We start from the raw sequence: 12,099 nt of genomic DNA, 5'->3' as shown, positions 1-12,099 counted from the left end.
CTTGTCATCCTCCAAGATCATCCTGACAGTCATTTCCCCGTCTCCATCCTAGGAGCAGACATCTCCCAGCAGCAACAAACCACTTCCTTCGCTGCCTCTGAGCCCCACCCCTGAAAAATTTTTTCCACTCCCAGGACTGCAGTGACCCCTGGGGTCCTGGCAGCCCTGTTCTCTTCCAGCTGCTCATGTGCCCCTGCAAGGGGATGTGGTCCAGCTGGTGCCCAGGCCACTGCCATGGCCAGTCTCTCCGGCCACCTACAGAGGAGCCTATGGCGGATGTGACAACCACGCAACATTCACTTGTGCTCTAAAAAGAGATGTCAGAGTGGTTACTGGGTTTGGGTTTTGCTTGTTTCTAGTTCTTCCTCTGGGGAGGAGGGGCACGGGAGAGGGAGCTCCCCCACCCTTCCTCCTCACGCTTCTGGCCTCCAAGTGGCTCTCCTACCCACACCACCTCAGGGTCCAGGCAGCGTGGCCTCTCATTTCCTTGCCCTCCCCATCACCTAACCTTCACCTCCGCTCCACTTCAACCACCATGGCCACACCTGGGGGCTTGTTTTTGTCTGTCCTGCATGCCTTTGAAATCCTGAATTCGCATAGTTCACATTCTGACCACATCTGTCAATCTTTCCATCCTGCTGTTTTCTCAGTCCTTAAACAGGGTCATGGAGCCCTCCAAGACCTCTATTCTCTTGCCCCTCCATTTTCCCCTGGGCAACTGCAGTACTTCTGGCTTCTCCTCCGTCCGTATGCAGCCTGAACCCGATCCATGTAGTCCAATCACCACCCTCCTGGACTTTCTGTGGCACCTCCCCACCAGCCCCCAGCCCTCCATCCCCCCCACTCTGCGCCTGCTCTGCCTCAGGGCCTGGGATGCTGAATATTGCCAGAAGAAACAGAATAACTGTACATATTTATGTCATGATAAGCATGTGCTCTGACCTCCCGGGCTCCGTACTGCTACTTGGCATTGCTTCCACACGGTCCTGGGTAGCTCAATCTCTAGGACTCTGTGAAAGTATTCCACACCTTTACCATGCTCCACAAACTCCTCCCCCTGCTTCCAGCCCTTCACCTGGCCTCAGACTTCCCAGAGCACCATCACTCTCTGCATTCTCCTATCTCTGGACTTACCTGAGATGAGACCTTTCCTGCCCTCCTTCCCAATTTCCCACCTTCAAGGCTGGCAGGAAGAGGAGTTCTCGCCAAGGTAAGCCTCGTGCTGCCTCTAGGTCCCATACCTTCCTGCACCCTCCGGTATCTTTTCCAACCAAATCTCCAAACTCTTTCCTGTATCTTCAATCTCTCTGGTGGAGAAGGCAAGTGAGAGGCGAGTGATAGTAAGAACACTGAAGCCCACCTCACCTGCAATCCTCTCGGGGTGCGCCCGGAGGGTGTTCATGAGTTGTGACAAGGTGCAGAGCTCTGTCCAAACCTGGCCAAGGTGCTGGCTCTCTGGTGCACCCATGAGGAGTTCTTGAAAATCTTGATAAACCCTTGCCAAGCTGTAAGAAAGAGCCTCATCAATAAAGACATAGCTGTCATTTTCATCAACATCATTATCATCATCATAACACCTTGTGTAATTTTTTAACATACCACCTGCTTGACCTATCTATTACATTATGTATTCTCTCAATATTGCCAAGGCAAAGGAGAAAGATATTTTTACTTCCTTATACATATAAGATAACACGGGCAGTGAGAAATTTGTTGTCAAAAGTCTTCCAACTTTGCCAGGGCTGGGTCACCTCTCAACCCCATTCTTTATGTGTTTCCTGTCCCAAGAACCCTTAAATAGGATGATATTAGGAGATATTACTGGAGGCTCTTCCCAGCCAGTACCCACTTCTCTGAGACCTGCCCTTCCAGCCATTCACATGAGCAGGTTCTAACAGCCATGCTTAACCCACAAAGTCCTCTCTGCATGCATGTACACACACACCCCGACCAAGGCTAATGGACAAGAAGAATAAAGCTGGGCTAAGCAGATCTGTTCCCAGGAATTTGAATGGTGCTCAGGGATGCTCTTCCGATTGCCCAAGCTGAGGGGCCGTGAACTGGGCAACTAGCGCCAGCCCAGGCATTGAGAAGCAGGGGATACTGGTCCATGGAGAGAGGCAAATGGAGTAGAAGCCCAGAGGGAGGCAGAGAGGCTGGACCTTGTAGGCCCAGACGGGAGGGGAGACCTCCTGATGGCTCTCCAGTTCTTCTCCCACTCCCTGAGGACTGCCTTGCTGCTCCTGGCTTTTCAAGAAGGTCTAGTGTCCAAACCATATCTTTCCCTCTGAGGCTTAAACTTGTTTAAATGTGTTTCTGTGCCTTGCAAGCAAATGAATATTTCACTCATAATGTGTGTGTGAAACATGAAACCCAGATTTCCTTGTTCAAATGCTGAGTACAGCTGGAGTCTGAAACCCCTTCCCTTCCCCAGCCCCCACCTCTCAATCTGTAGACACTGTCAGTGCCAGTCCCACCAAAGCTCCATACAGCCTCCACTGAAATGCCTTCAAGTCTCCCCTGATCCCATCATGTGACCCATGGGGTCTCTAGGCAGGTGTTTCTTCTCAGGTACCTCAAGGAAGCTCAAGCTGAAAGTACAGACTGTAAATTAAAGCTTCCAGGTGGTGTTTGCAGCCACGGGAGCCCAGCTAAGATGCCATCTGCTGACTTTCCCAGGAAGATGGGTGTTCTGTGTTCCCTCCTCTATCTTCCTATCATCCAGGGGTTAGCAAGCATATTATAGGCTTGTGGACCATGCAGTCTCTGTCACAACTACTCACCTCTGCCTTTGTAGGGCAAAAGCAGTCGCAGTTTGTTCCCAGTGGGGAAGGCTACCTCTGAGTATTAAGCTGAATTACCAAACGTTCTTTTTTTTTTTTAGTCAAAATGCAGTTTTGTCCTGGAGGAATTATATCCAGATCTCCTCTAAGGAAAGAACTGGAGTAACCAAATATCTCAGTTTCCATCTGATTTGATGTTTATACAGGTAGGTGAAGCCTACTCCCCAACAAGCCTTTGTTGGTGAAACGTCACAAGTTGCAGCTCGAGGTCAGCCCAGTGGCTGAAGGACAATCCTGTCCTCATCCCTGAGCCTCTGTCTATAGAACATGTTACATCAAGTCCCCCTACCTCCTGCTCTGAGAGGGAATTCCAAAAATAGACGCTTTTTGTATGGAATTTGACCTGAATTCGATCCCAGACCAGAGGTCATTAACCTGGAGTCCATAAGTCCCCTGAAATCATATGCACAGTGTAATGTTTTGTGTGTGTGTGTGTCCGTCTTTCTTGGGAGAGGGGCCATCAGTTTTCATCAGATTCTCGGAATGGTCGTTAGCCCCACAGGTTAAGAACTTCTGCTCTCAGGCAGTATACTAAGATTTTGCCAACCAAGGGAACTGATGGCATTTATGACAGAGGATTTGGAAATTGTCTTTGTCTTCCAAGAAGCAAACTTCACCTTGTAAACTTGATTTCGTTCACCCTCAAAAGGTTCCCTGACATTTTTCTTAGCCTTTAGATGTCCAAGAAGGCTTTTAAAGGAACAGGGATCTCTCAGAATCGATCCAGCGTGGAGAGTGATGTAAGGATACAGAAGGGGAACTGAGTTTTTTTCATCCAGTGACTCCATCCAAGAAGGTGAATGACCTGGAGGCAGTGGACACATCTCAGCAGGGGGCTGAAATTAGACTCCAAGTCACATCTTGGGGATATATGAACCAAGAAATTGTGTTATGTGGCCTTAGTTTGAAGCATTTTCCTCAAGTGCCCTGACAGCTGATAGAATACTCCAGAGAGGAAACATGCCCTGCTCCTTTGAGTTTAAGGTTTCAGCAAACCACAAAAACACTCACTCAGCGTCACACGCTCTGTGTGCTCACACATGAACTCCAGGGCAAGATGAGAATAAAGGGTGCACAGCTTCCTCCTGGTATGGTGGGAATCTCAACACTTACATGGAGTTGTTATAGTTTGACACAATTCCAGGAGATTCTCCCGGGGTGGGACTTTGAAAACAAGGATTGTTCACATTGCAGAAAATTCCCTGGAGCCATGGCAACATTCCTGCTGAGGGCATCGCCTTGTTGGGAAAATGGCCTTTAAGACAGGAAATGAAGACAAGGAGTTAGTCATTGACACTAAGTAGGATGCAGGCCCTAGGATCTAGAGCCTCTGCAGGAAGGACCCCTGCCCTTCTGGTGCTTTCCTTCATTCACCAACACTTAAGAAGCAGGGGCGGGACTTCCCTGGTGGCGCATTGGTTAAGGATCCGCCTGCCAATGCAGGGGACACGGGTTCAATCCCTGGTCTGGGAAGATCCCACATGCCGCGGGGCAACTAAGCCTGTGCGCTGCAACTACTGAGCCTGAGCTCCAGAGCCCGGGAGCCACAACTACCGAAGGCCATGCGCCTTCACAACTAGAGAAGCCACCGCAATGAAAAGCCTGCACACCGCAACGAAGACCCAACGCAGCTAAAAATAAAATAAATAAATAAATTTGTTAAAAAACAAAAAATGAATCAGGAACATCTAATATATGCCAGGCCCTGTGCAGAGTGCTGGAGACAGGGTCTCTTCTCTCAAACTCCCAGTGTAGTGGAGAGATGGACAAATGTCCTGATAGAGGCATGGATGGAAGTGTGAAGGGGGAACAGAGGAGAAGCACATCGTTTTGGTGGGGGGATGGGGAGAGGCAGAGAGATGTTAGCGCAAGAAGCCTCTGCGAGTTGCTGGTGCTTGAGGAGGAGAAGAGGTCCATCTATTCCTTCCACAACTATGTATTGAGCATCTACCCCCAAGCATGCAAAAGGGGGCCCAGGCGCAGGTTATGGGCTCCTTGTGGGGTGAGGTAAAGAGGCAAGAGTTTGATGCGCAGGAGGCTGAGTCAGAACTTGGGGCCTGAAACTTAAAAACAAGAGGTTGAGGAGCAAGAATAGGGGACTGAGCAGCTGTGTGTAACTCCTGAGGCCCTCACCTCAGCTGTCTAGAGCCAGAAGATGTCATCCTGGCCAGAAACCAGATGAAGACTTTCTCTGAGGTGCATAGTACAAAAGAGGTACTTACAGGCTCATCTTCGGTCCCAGGACACCTCTGGGGTCCAAGAAATACTATATTATTAATATACTATTTTTTGTCTCTTCTCATTTTTCTTTAGCAACATGTCTAACATATCTCTGAACTGTCTCCAAAATATTTCAAAGAACTCATCTATAATCTGCTCCCTTTGAAGTTAGGAAGAGTTTAGGTATAAGAAAAAAACAACCAAATAAAAAATAATTACACAATTCTTCAGTAACCACATGTAAGTATTTGCATAGAATGTGTAGGATTTAAAAGTTAGTTTGCATAACGCCAATGAATCTCTGTTTTCTGCATCGTAGGCATAAAATGATGATAAGCAGATCAGATCCTGGCACCCCCAGCCCCCAAAACCTTTCTAAACAAATGGACAGGCCCTCCAGGCCTGCCAAGGCTCCCCCTGCCCTCACCCCCATTATGCTTACATTCATGTTGGCTGTAGAGTGGGTTGACATTCCTTAACCAGATCAGGACCAGAAATAAAGATAAAGGCCACACAAGTTCCACCACAAAGCGAATCTGGGAAAACAAAACAAAAAGAGAGAAAGACCAGTGATGCTAAGAGATTACAGGAAACATACCCAAAGCAGACATACTTCATTTCAGTGCCTGTCTATGCAACAGGACTTTGGTTGTGGTATATTTACCTAAAGGACTTCCTTTTTTTAAAATCCCATCTCCCATACTGCCTCTACTTTGATATATTAGACTAACGAGACTTGGTGTCCCTCTGGGTTCCATTCTGCCTCTATTTTAGAAAACTGCATTAGCACAGTACTTTCGTCAAAGGTCATCAAGATATGCCCTTGGACGTTGCTGTGCACATGAATGCAAATTCTGATTCTGTAAGACCCCATCAGATCTCACATGTCTAACAAGCTCACAGGTAATGCTGCTGCTGCAGGTAGTAAAGGTATCCTTGTAACCTCTCCTTCTGCAGATGAGGAAACAGAGGCCCAGGAAGGGCAGGTGACCTGTGCAGTGTCTCATCAGCAGTGACAGCATTGGAACCAAAATCCAGCCTCCTGTCTCCCGGCTCAGTGCTCTTCCACATTCCCCCCACTCCCACACACACACCGGCCCTGTCTTCTTCTAGCGCTGCTAGACTTTGCATATGAGGTCACTGAATGAATGAATGAATGAATGAAGGTGCAAATGTCTCTGTGAACTACTGTGATCCATAGCAAAGTCAAACCCAGAAATCTGGGTATACCAACGTTTTCCTTCAACAATTTCTTGTTGCTTAAACTTATGCCGCCGCAGGATTTTATAATACTGGAAGAGGTTGCTGATACCGACATACAATTGAAAGTAGGTATTTAAATTTAGGTTCAATTTAGAGTTTAAGGACTCTTGACTCCAAAGGAAGGAGAACAAGTTGGTTGCTTCAGCCCACACCCTGCGGCATTGCACATGAGGGTATGGGTGGAGGTGTGGGATTATTGGGGGAAGGGTGGGCCAGTATGTATTGGGGAATGTAATAGTTCTTCTACCCAACCCCCATTCCAGAGACCTTAGGAAGGAAACTCATAAGATTTAAAGGAGAATTAAGGCAGATGGCTAAGAATAGAAATGTAAGTATATATAGATCTGCTAGGGGCTATTCTCATGGTTTTAAATTTAACCCTTTGTTGTTCCTTCCAAAGAAATGTACTTAAACTCTCAGCAAAGTAGTGGACACCATAGCAGGTGCTCAATAAACCTTTGTTCCTTTTCTGTTGGTGAGGTCTGCTGGCAACTGAATTATTACAAATCATAACATAAGTCGAAGAGGGTAAAAAAATAATACATTGAAGAAAAAGCAAAAGATGTTCAGGGTAGGTGGTGATTATGCAGTTGTAACTTTTTACAAAATGTTTTATCCAAAATATGTCTAGGGAGGATGTTTTAGAGGAAAAACTCACACAAACATTATGGGAAGAAGAAAGAATAGAAGATTTTTCCTTAAGGTACATATTCTCCCCAAAAATGGCAAAACACCAGTATTGGACAAGTCCCATCCCGTGTGAAGAGGACTGACCCCAAGCATACTTGATAGCCATAGAAATGTTGGCAGTCCCCCCAGGTCACGCAAATCAAGGGAGGAAGAGTAAAGACTGTCCCCGGTGACCCTATCTCACTGTTAACAGCTTCATCCATCTTTGCTGGGTACTAGCCAGCACAGCTGTTCCCACAGCAGCACACTTCACCTGTTTTATCACTCATCGTACTTCAGAGTCATTACTCCTTCATGAAGGTGGACCCCTCACTAGCTATAAGCTTCCTGAGGACAGGGACCACATCTATTCTTGTCACTACACCCAACACAGGGCCATGCTTATAGTAAGTGCCCAGTAAATATCGGTGGAATGAGTGAGTCTCTGTCAAGACTGGTCTAGGAGGCTTCTCTGGAAAGCTGGAGGTGACTAGAGGCTTAGGTAAACAACCGTTTGCAGACTTAACAAACTGTTTTCCCCAGGGACATGTATGCTGGCTTCAGGCCTTCCATCCCAGGTCGCCCTGTCAGTGGGCAAGGTTGGGGAACAAGTTCCACAAGATAGCAATGTGAGTGATAGATGCAAGCAATGAAACCAAAACTTATTCGTGGTGTCCTCACCAAGGAAATGAGACAAGCAGTCCAGATTCCACACATTTGACTCTTCCTTAAGACAACTGCTTGCAAAACTGGCTTCCTATCTAGTAAGTCAGCCACCTTCCATGAAGCAGTGTCTAGCTGGGAATTGCCTGGTGTATAAGACATTGATGTTGATTTGAGAATGGGAAGAGCTAGGTTAGGAGTCACTTTAGGGCTTGCTTAATCCCCAAGTCTCAGTTTTCTCATCTGTGAAATGGGACTATTTTGTCCTACAGCTTATACTGAGGGTTAAGAGTGTGTCAATACCAGGGGTTCTTAGCCAACTTCACTCCCTATTAGCTGTACAACCTTGGGTAACCCATTCTACCTCTCCATGCCTCAGGGTGTCTTCTGTAAAATGGGGGTGATATCAGGACCTACCTCTCAGAGCAGCTGTGAGGATGAAATGAGTTCACTGTGTAAAACACCTAAAGCAGAGTCTGGCACGTGGTAACATTCTATCAACGTGAGCCATTTATTATTGACTCTCACAAGGCTCACAAGGACATTGTAGGTGACAGCACATTATGAAGTCTGAAGAGCAAGGAGTTATAATTAAAATTATCTGCAACTCCTAGGTCTGCCCTCCACTCACATTTATGTTTCCTCCTTTTCTCCCTTTCTGGAGTCAGCACTGCTCAGTTGTCAGTTTGGAAACATGGGGCTTCCTGAGAAAACTAACCACACACTGTCCCCTACTCCATATGTTAGAGGACCTTGGACCATGGGAGGGTCAGCCAGCCTGTCTTACCTGTCCCATGGATAAAATTCCTAAACTTAAGCTAGTGCACCTCATCTCTCTTTGCCATGTAAGTCACACACTCTCTCATCTACTCACCCACTCACTCACTCACTCTTGTAATTTTGAAGTATCTGGTCTTTGGAAGTCCACCCATCAGGAGGAGGCCAGATGAGAATTTTCTTTCCCTCCTTCATCCTTTGCCTAGTGCTAGGACTAGTACAGATTTGCAGGTGTTCCTCTTCACCATATCTCTGAATTAGGGCTGCTGTTTTCTGCCTATAGTCCCTGCCTCTCCAATGATCACCTTCGTTGACCTAGGTCTGCGGTTCTCACGCAGCTGCAGGCAGGAATCCTGTGGGGAGTTTGGGCCATGCCCCACATCAATTACACCAGGATGCCTGGCCATGGGACATCAGCTCAGTGTCTTTTGTTTGTTTTTTAACACTTCTCAGGTAGTTCCAATGTGCAGCGGGGGCTGAGAACCACTGGCACAGGTAGTGGTTGGTAATCTTTGAAAAGCATTTTTTGAGAAGTCAGTGTTACTGCTCCAACTCTGCAAGCGTTTGTTTTGGAAGGGCTGCATTTCACACTTCACTCCCTGCACAAAGACCACCGGCAATTCTTTTCTAGCCCTTCTAGCCCGGCACGTCCTCACAACAACCTCTTCTCCCTCCCCCAGAATTGTGGACTCAGCACCCCAACCCCAGAGCGGCATCTTTGTCCTTGATGCTCAACTGTGCACAGGCATACCCTAGGGAGAAATTCCACAGTGTAATTAAAAACATGTTTTCAGAGCAGCTCTGACTCCCCACACCCCTTCTCTTTAAACATGTCTGTAACTTTAATTAAGCCCAGCCGAAGCTCAGAAGGGGCCGGTGGAAATTTTTTTTTCCAAACTGGTATTTCCTTGTTCCCTTTTTTTTTTCCCCTCCCCTCCCCCTCTCTTTACCACTCAACCTACTTAGGGGAGGAGGGGTCACAGGGAAGGGCAGAGTCGTGCTTGTTGTTTTAAATCTTGGCCAGTTAGGTTTTCTTCCCTCCTGCTCTGTTTTCAATTTGAAAGCGGGTGGCCAAGTTTTGAAATGAGCTGCAGGATTCTCCCTTCTGCACCGAGAGCCCAGACAGCGTTCTCAGCCTGGATGAGTATGACCCAGGACCTGGGAAGGCTTGGAGCTGGCGGCCCAGCTTCTCCACACCTGCCAGGTTTTCCTCACCTAATTCTGGTCCCCAAGTCAAAGGTCACAGCAGTACCAGATGTCCAGGTCTGGGGTCCGAGAAATGATAAGCCCCGTACTCTCATGAATCCTTAGGCTTCCCCAAGTATCCCGCCCTGATATGGAAGCTGGGACCAGGGAGATGACACCAAGGGGCCCTAGACTATGGGCTCTAAGGGGCAAGAGACACATCTAATGGTCTTTATAAACCGTCCCAACACAGGGCCTGACCCATCGAAATGTGGGCGCACATGTATTTGTCCCCACCAGTGGGAGAGGTCTTACCTCTGGAAACGCATGCTCTGGGAACGAACTCCTTGTGGAGCCTTCTCTTACTCCTGCCAACCCCAGTCTCTCTTCTGAGCTCCCAGAGCTCATCCTCATCCCCCACCCCAAGCTTCCTTCTACTCCACAGTTGCACATGGTTTTCCACTCAGCAATTGTGCACAGGCACCTGTTTCCACCTGGCTCTGAATTCCATGAGGGCAGGGGCTGTCTAAGTCACCTGGCTATATAGGACATAGAGGGTGACCTTACAGCCTGGTTTGCCAGGTCCAGTATCAGTTTACACTTATTGTGCTGGTGCAATTATTAATTATTACTATTATTATTAATAGTGCCTCCTTTCACTTTTAAAACTACCCTGGATTGGATGATAAATTATACAGTCACCCTACCTTTGTGGTCTTCCTGACCAGCTAATTAGACGGGGCTTTATACATGGGGGCAGTGTGGGGTAACTGACATGTCTGCCTGTCCTGGAGTCCTGGATCCAGCCCCACCAGTCACTAACATCTGAAGCCTCAACAACCTCATCAGTACCCATGGCGGATAATAGTGGTAGCTCTCTCACGTAACTGAGGTGAGGGTTAAATGAGGTGATACTTAGTGCAGTGCCAGGCACTTACTAATACTTAATAATGTCAACAGAGGAAGAAAAAAAGGGAGAGAGGAAAGCAGAGATCTGAAGACTTTCATTTATGCTCTTAGTGATAAAGAGAGGAGGAATGGGGAAATTTGGTATCTGGTTTTTGCTCCTGCTCTGCTCACAATAGTAAACATCAAACACCATGAAAGTTTGAGGAATTAAAAACCTAGGAGCTGAGTTATGGGCTGCGTGTGTTGTATTTTTCTTTCTTAGAGTCACCATTTTGTGAAGGCAGAAGCTTCCAGAAAGTTTACAGGCAGCTTCAAAAGTTTACAGAAGGAGCCATAAGAGCTTTTACATAGGAGATTTTAGGGGCTGTGGGGATATCTCCATTATACCCAGACATCCTGGCAATTTTCGGAATGTGGGAGCAGAGGGGAAGCTAGCTGGAGGCACACCAGACAGAGACCTCAATTTCCAGGCCATCAGGATGTCATCATACAAATGTCAGCCCCAGCTAGGTGCTTCCTGGGAGAGTCCCGCAGTCAAGGTCCTCACCCTGAAAGGCCCCATCTCGCTGCAGAGGGGCTGGCAATGTGCTCCCCCAGGAAGCACACTGGAGAAGACAGAGTCCCTGAACAGGGGCCACCTACCAACACCAGCAAAAGGAAGCAGAGACTCTGAGGGCCTCTGAGCCAAACCCTGTGACTGAAAACAGGATTATTCTCTGTAACGTCAACATGCTTTGCCACAGGAATGGAAGCATTTCAGGCCAGCAGCTGTAGTCCTTGGGTACATTTTTTGAGGACCATGAAGAGCACATTGAGAGTCAAATTGAGTGAGAATGTTAATTTCTCAGCATCCCATAGATTATAAGCATCATGCAGGCAGGGACCGTGATTGTCTTGTTGGTCATTGTGTACCCAGCACCTGGCACAGTGCCCGGCAATTATTAAGTATTTGTTAATTGAAGGTTCCTTTAATAACAAATGTTATTAAATGAATAAGTGAACAAATTTAGTAATGAGTCTGTTTCAATTTTGCCTATTTGCATTCTAGAAAGGAAGCTCCCAGAAATAAGAGATTGAGTCTCTGATTACCCCTAGCACTTGGCTCCTGGGATAGCAAATAACTTCAGTGCTAATTTGAAAATCACACCAGCTTTGACAAAGGAAAGCAGCCTGAGGACACTGGTGTCTCCCAGTAGGAGGGGGTCCTAACTTGTCTTTCCCCTCCAGCCTCCCTAAGTCCTGCCCAAGCCATACAAGTGGGAAGGATCATCTGTGCACATGGTTGGATTGTGTCCCTTGCTGCTCCCTTTCATGCCAGTTATTAAGCTATGTACCTCAGTCCCAAACCCTTTTGCCAGCCAGGGCTTCTTCCTCCTGGGTCTGGGCCTAAGACTGGGCTCAGAGACCCCAGTAGCAGCCTCATTGAATCCCTTACCCACAGGGCTGAGTTCCACCTCTGCTAACATCTCCTCTGTGTTCTTCTCCTCTGTATTCCGCTTTCTCCCTTTGGTTCTCTCAGCTCTAGGGGTGGTAGCTGCATCCTGCAATTGCTACCTCCATGTCACCCTGG

At 47.5% G+C, this 12,099-nt stretch overlaps 1 protein-coding gene across 2 annotated transcripts in view; it reads right to left on the bottom strand.

Moving 5' to 3' along the window:
- The window catches only part of ABCA4 (ATP binding cassette subfamily A member 4), a 136,641-nt gene that overhangs the window by 123,138 nt on the left and 1,404 nt on the right, over positions 1–12,099 (bottom strand). For both annotated transcript variants that reach the window (XM_049714008.1, XM_049714005.1), the window contains exons 2-4: positions 5,506–5,599; positions 3,957–4,098; positions 1,366–1,505 (exon numbers count right to left, since the gene is read on the bottom strand). In XM_049714008.1, coding sequence (XP_049569965.1) covers positions 1,366–1,505; positions 3,957–4,098; positions 5,506–5,599 — 376 coding nt within the window. The remainder of the gene's footprint in view (positions 1–1,365; positions 1,506–3,956; positions 4,099–5,505; positions 5,600–12,099) is intronic.

Source organism: Orcinus orca, chromosome 1 (assembly GCF_937001465.1).
Source record: "Orcinus orca chromosome 1, mOrcOrc1.1, whole genome shotgun sequence".
Classification (NCBI taxonomy): Eukaryota; Metazoa; Chordata; class Mammalia; order Artiodactyla; family Delphinidae; genus Orcinus; species Orcinus orca.
Note: the sequence above shows the minus strand (reverse complement) of the source record. Positions and strands in the feature narration are given on the sequence as shown.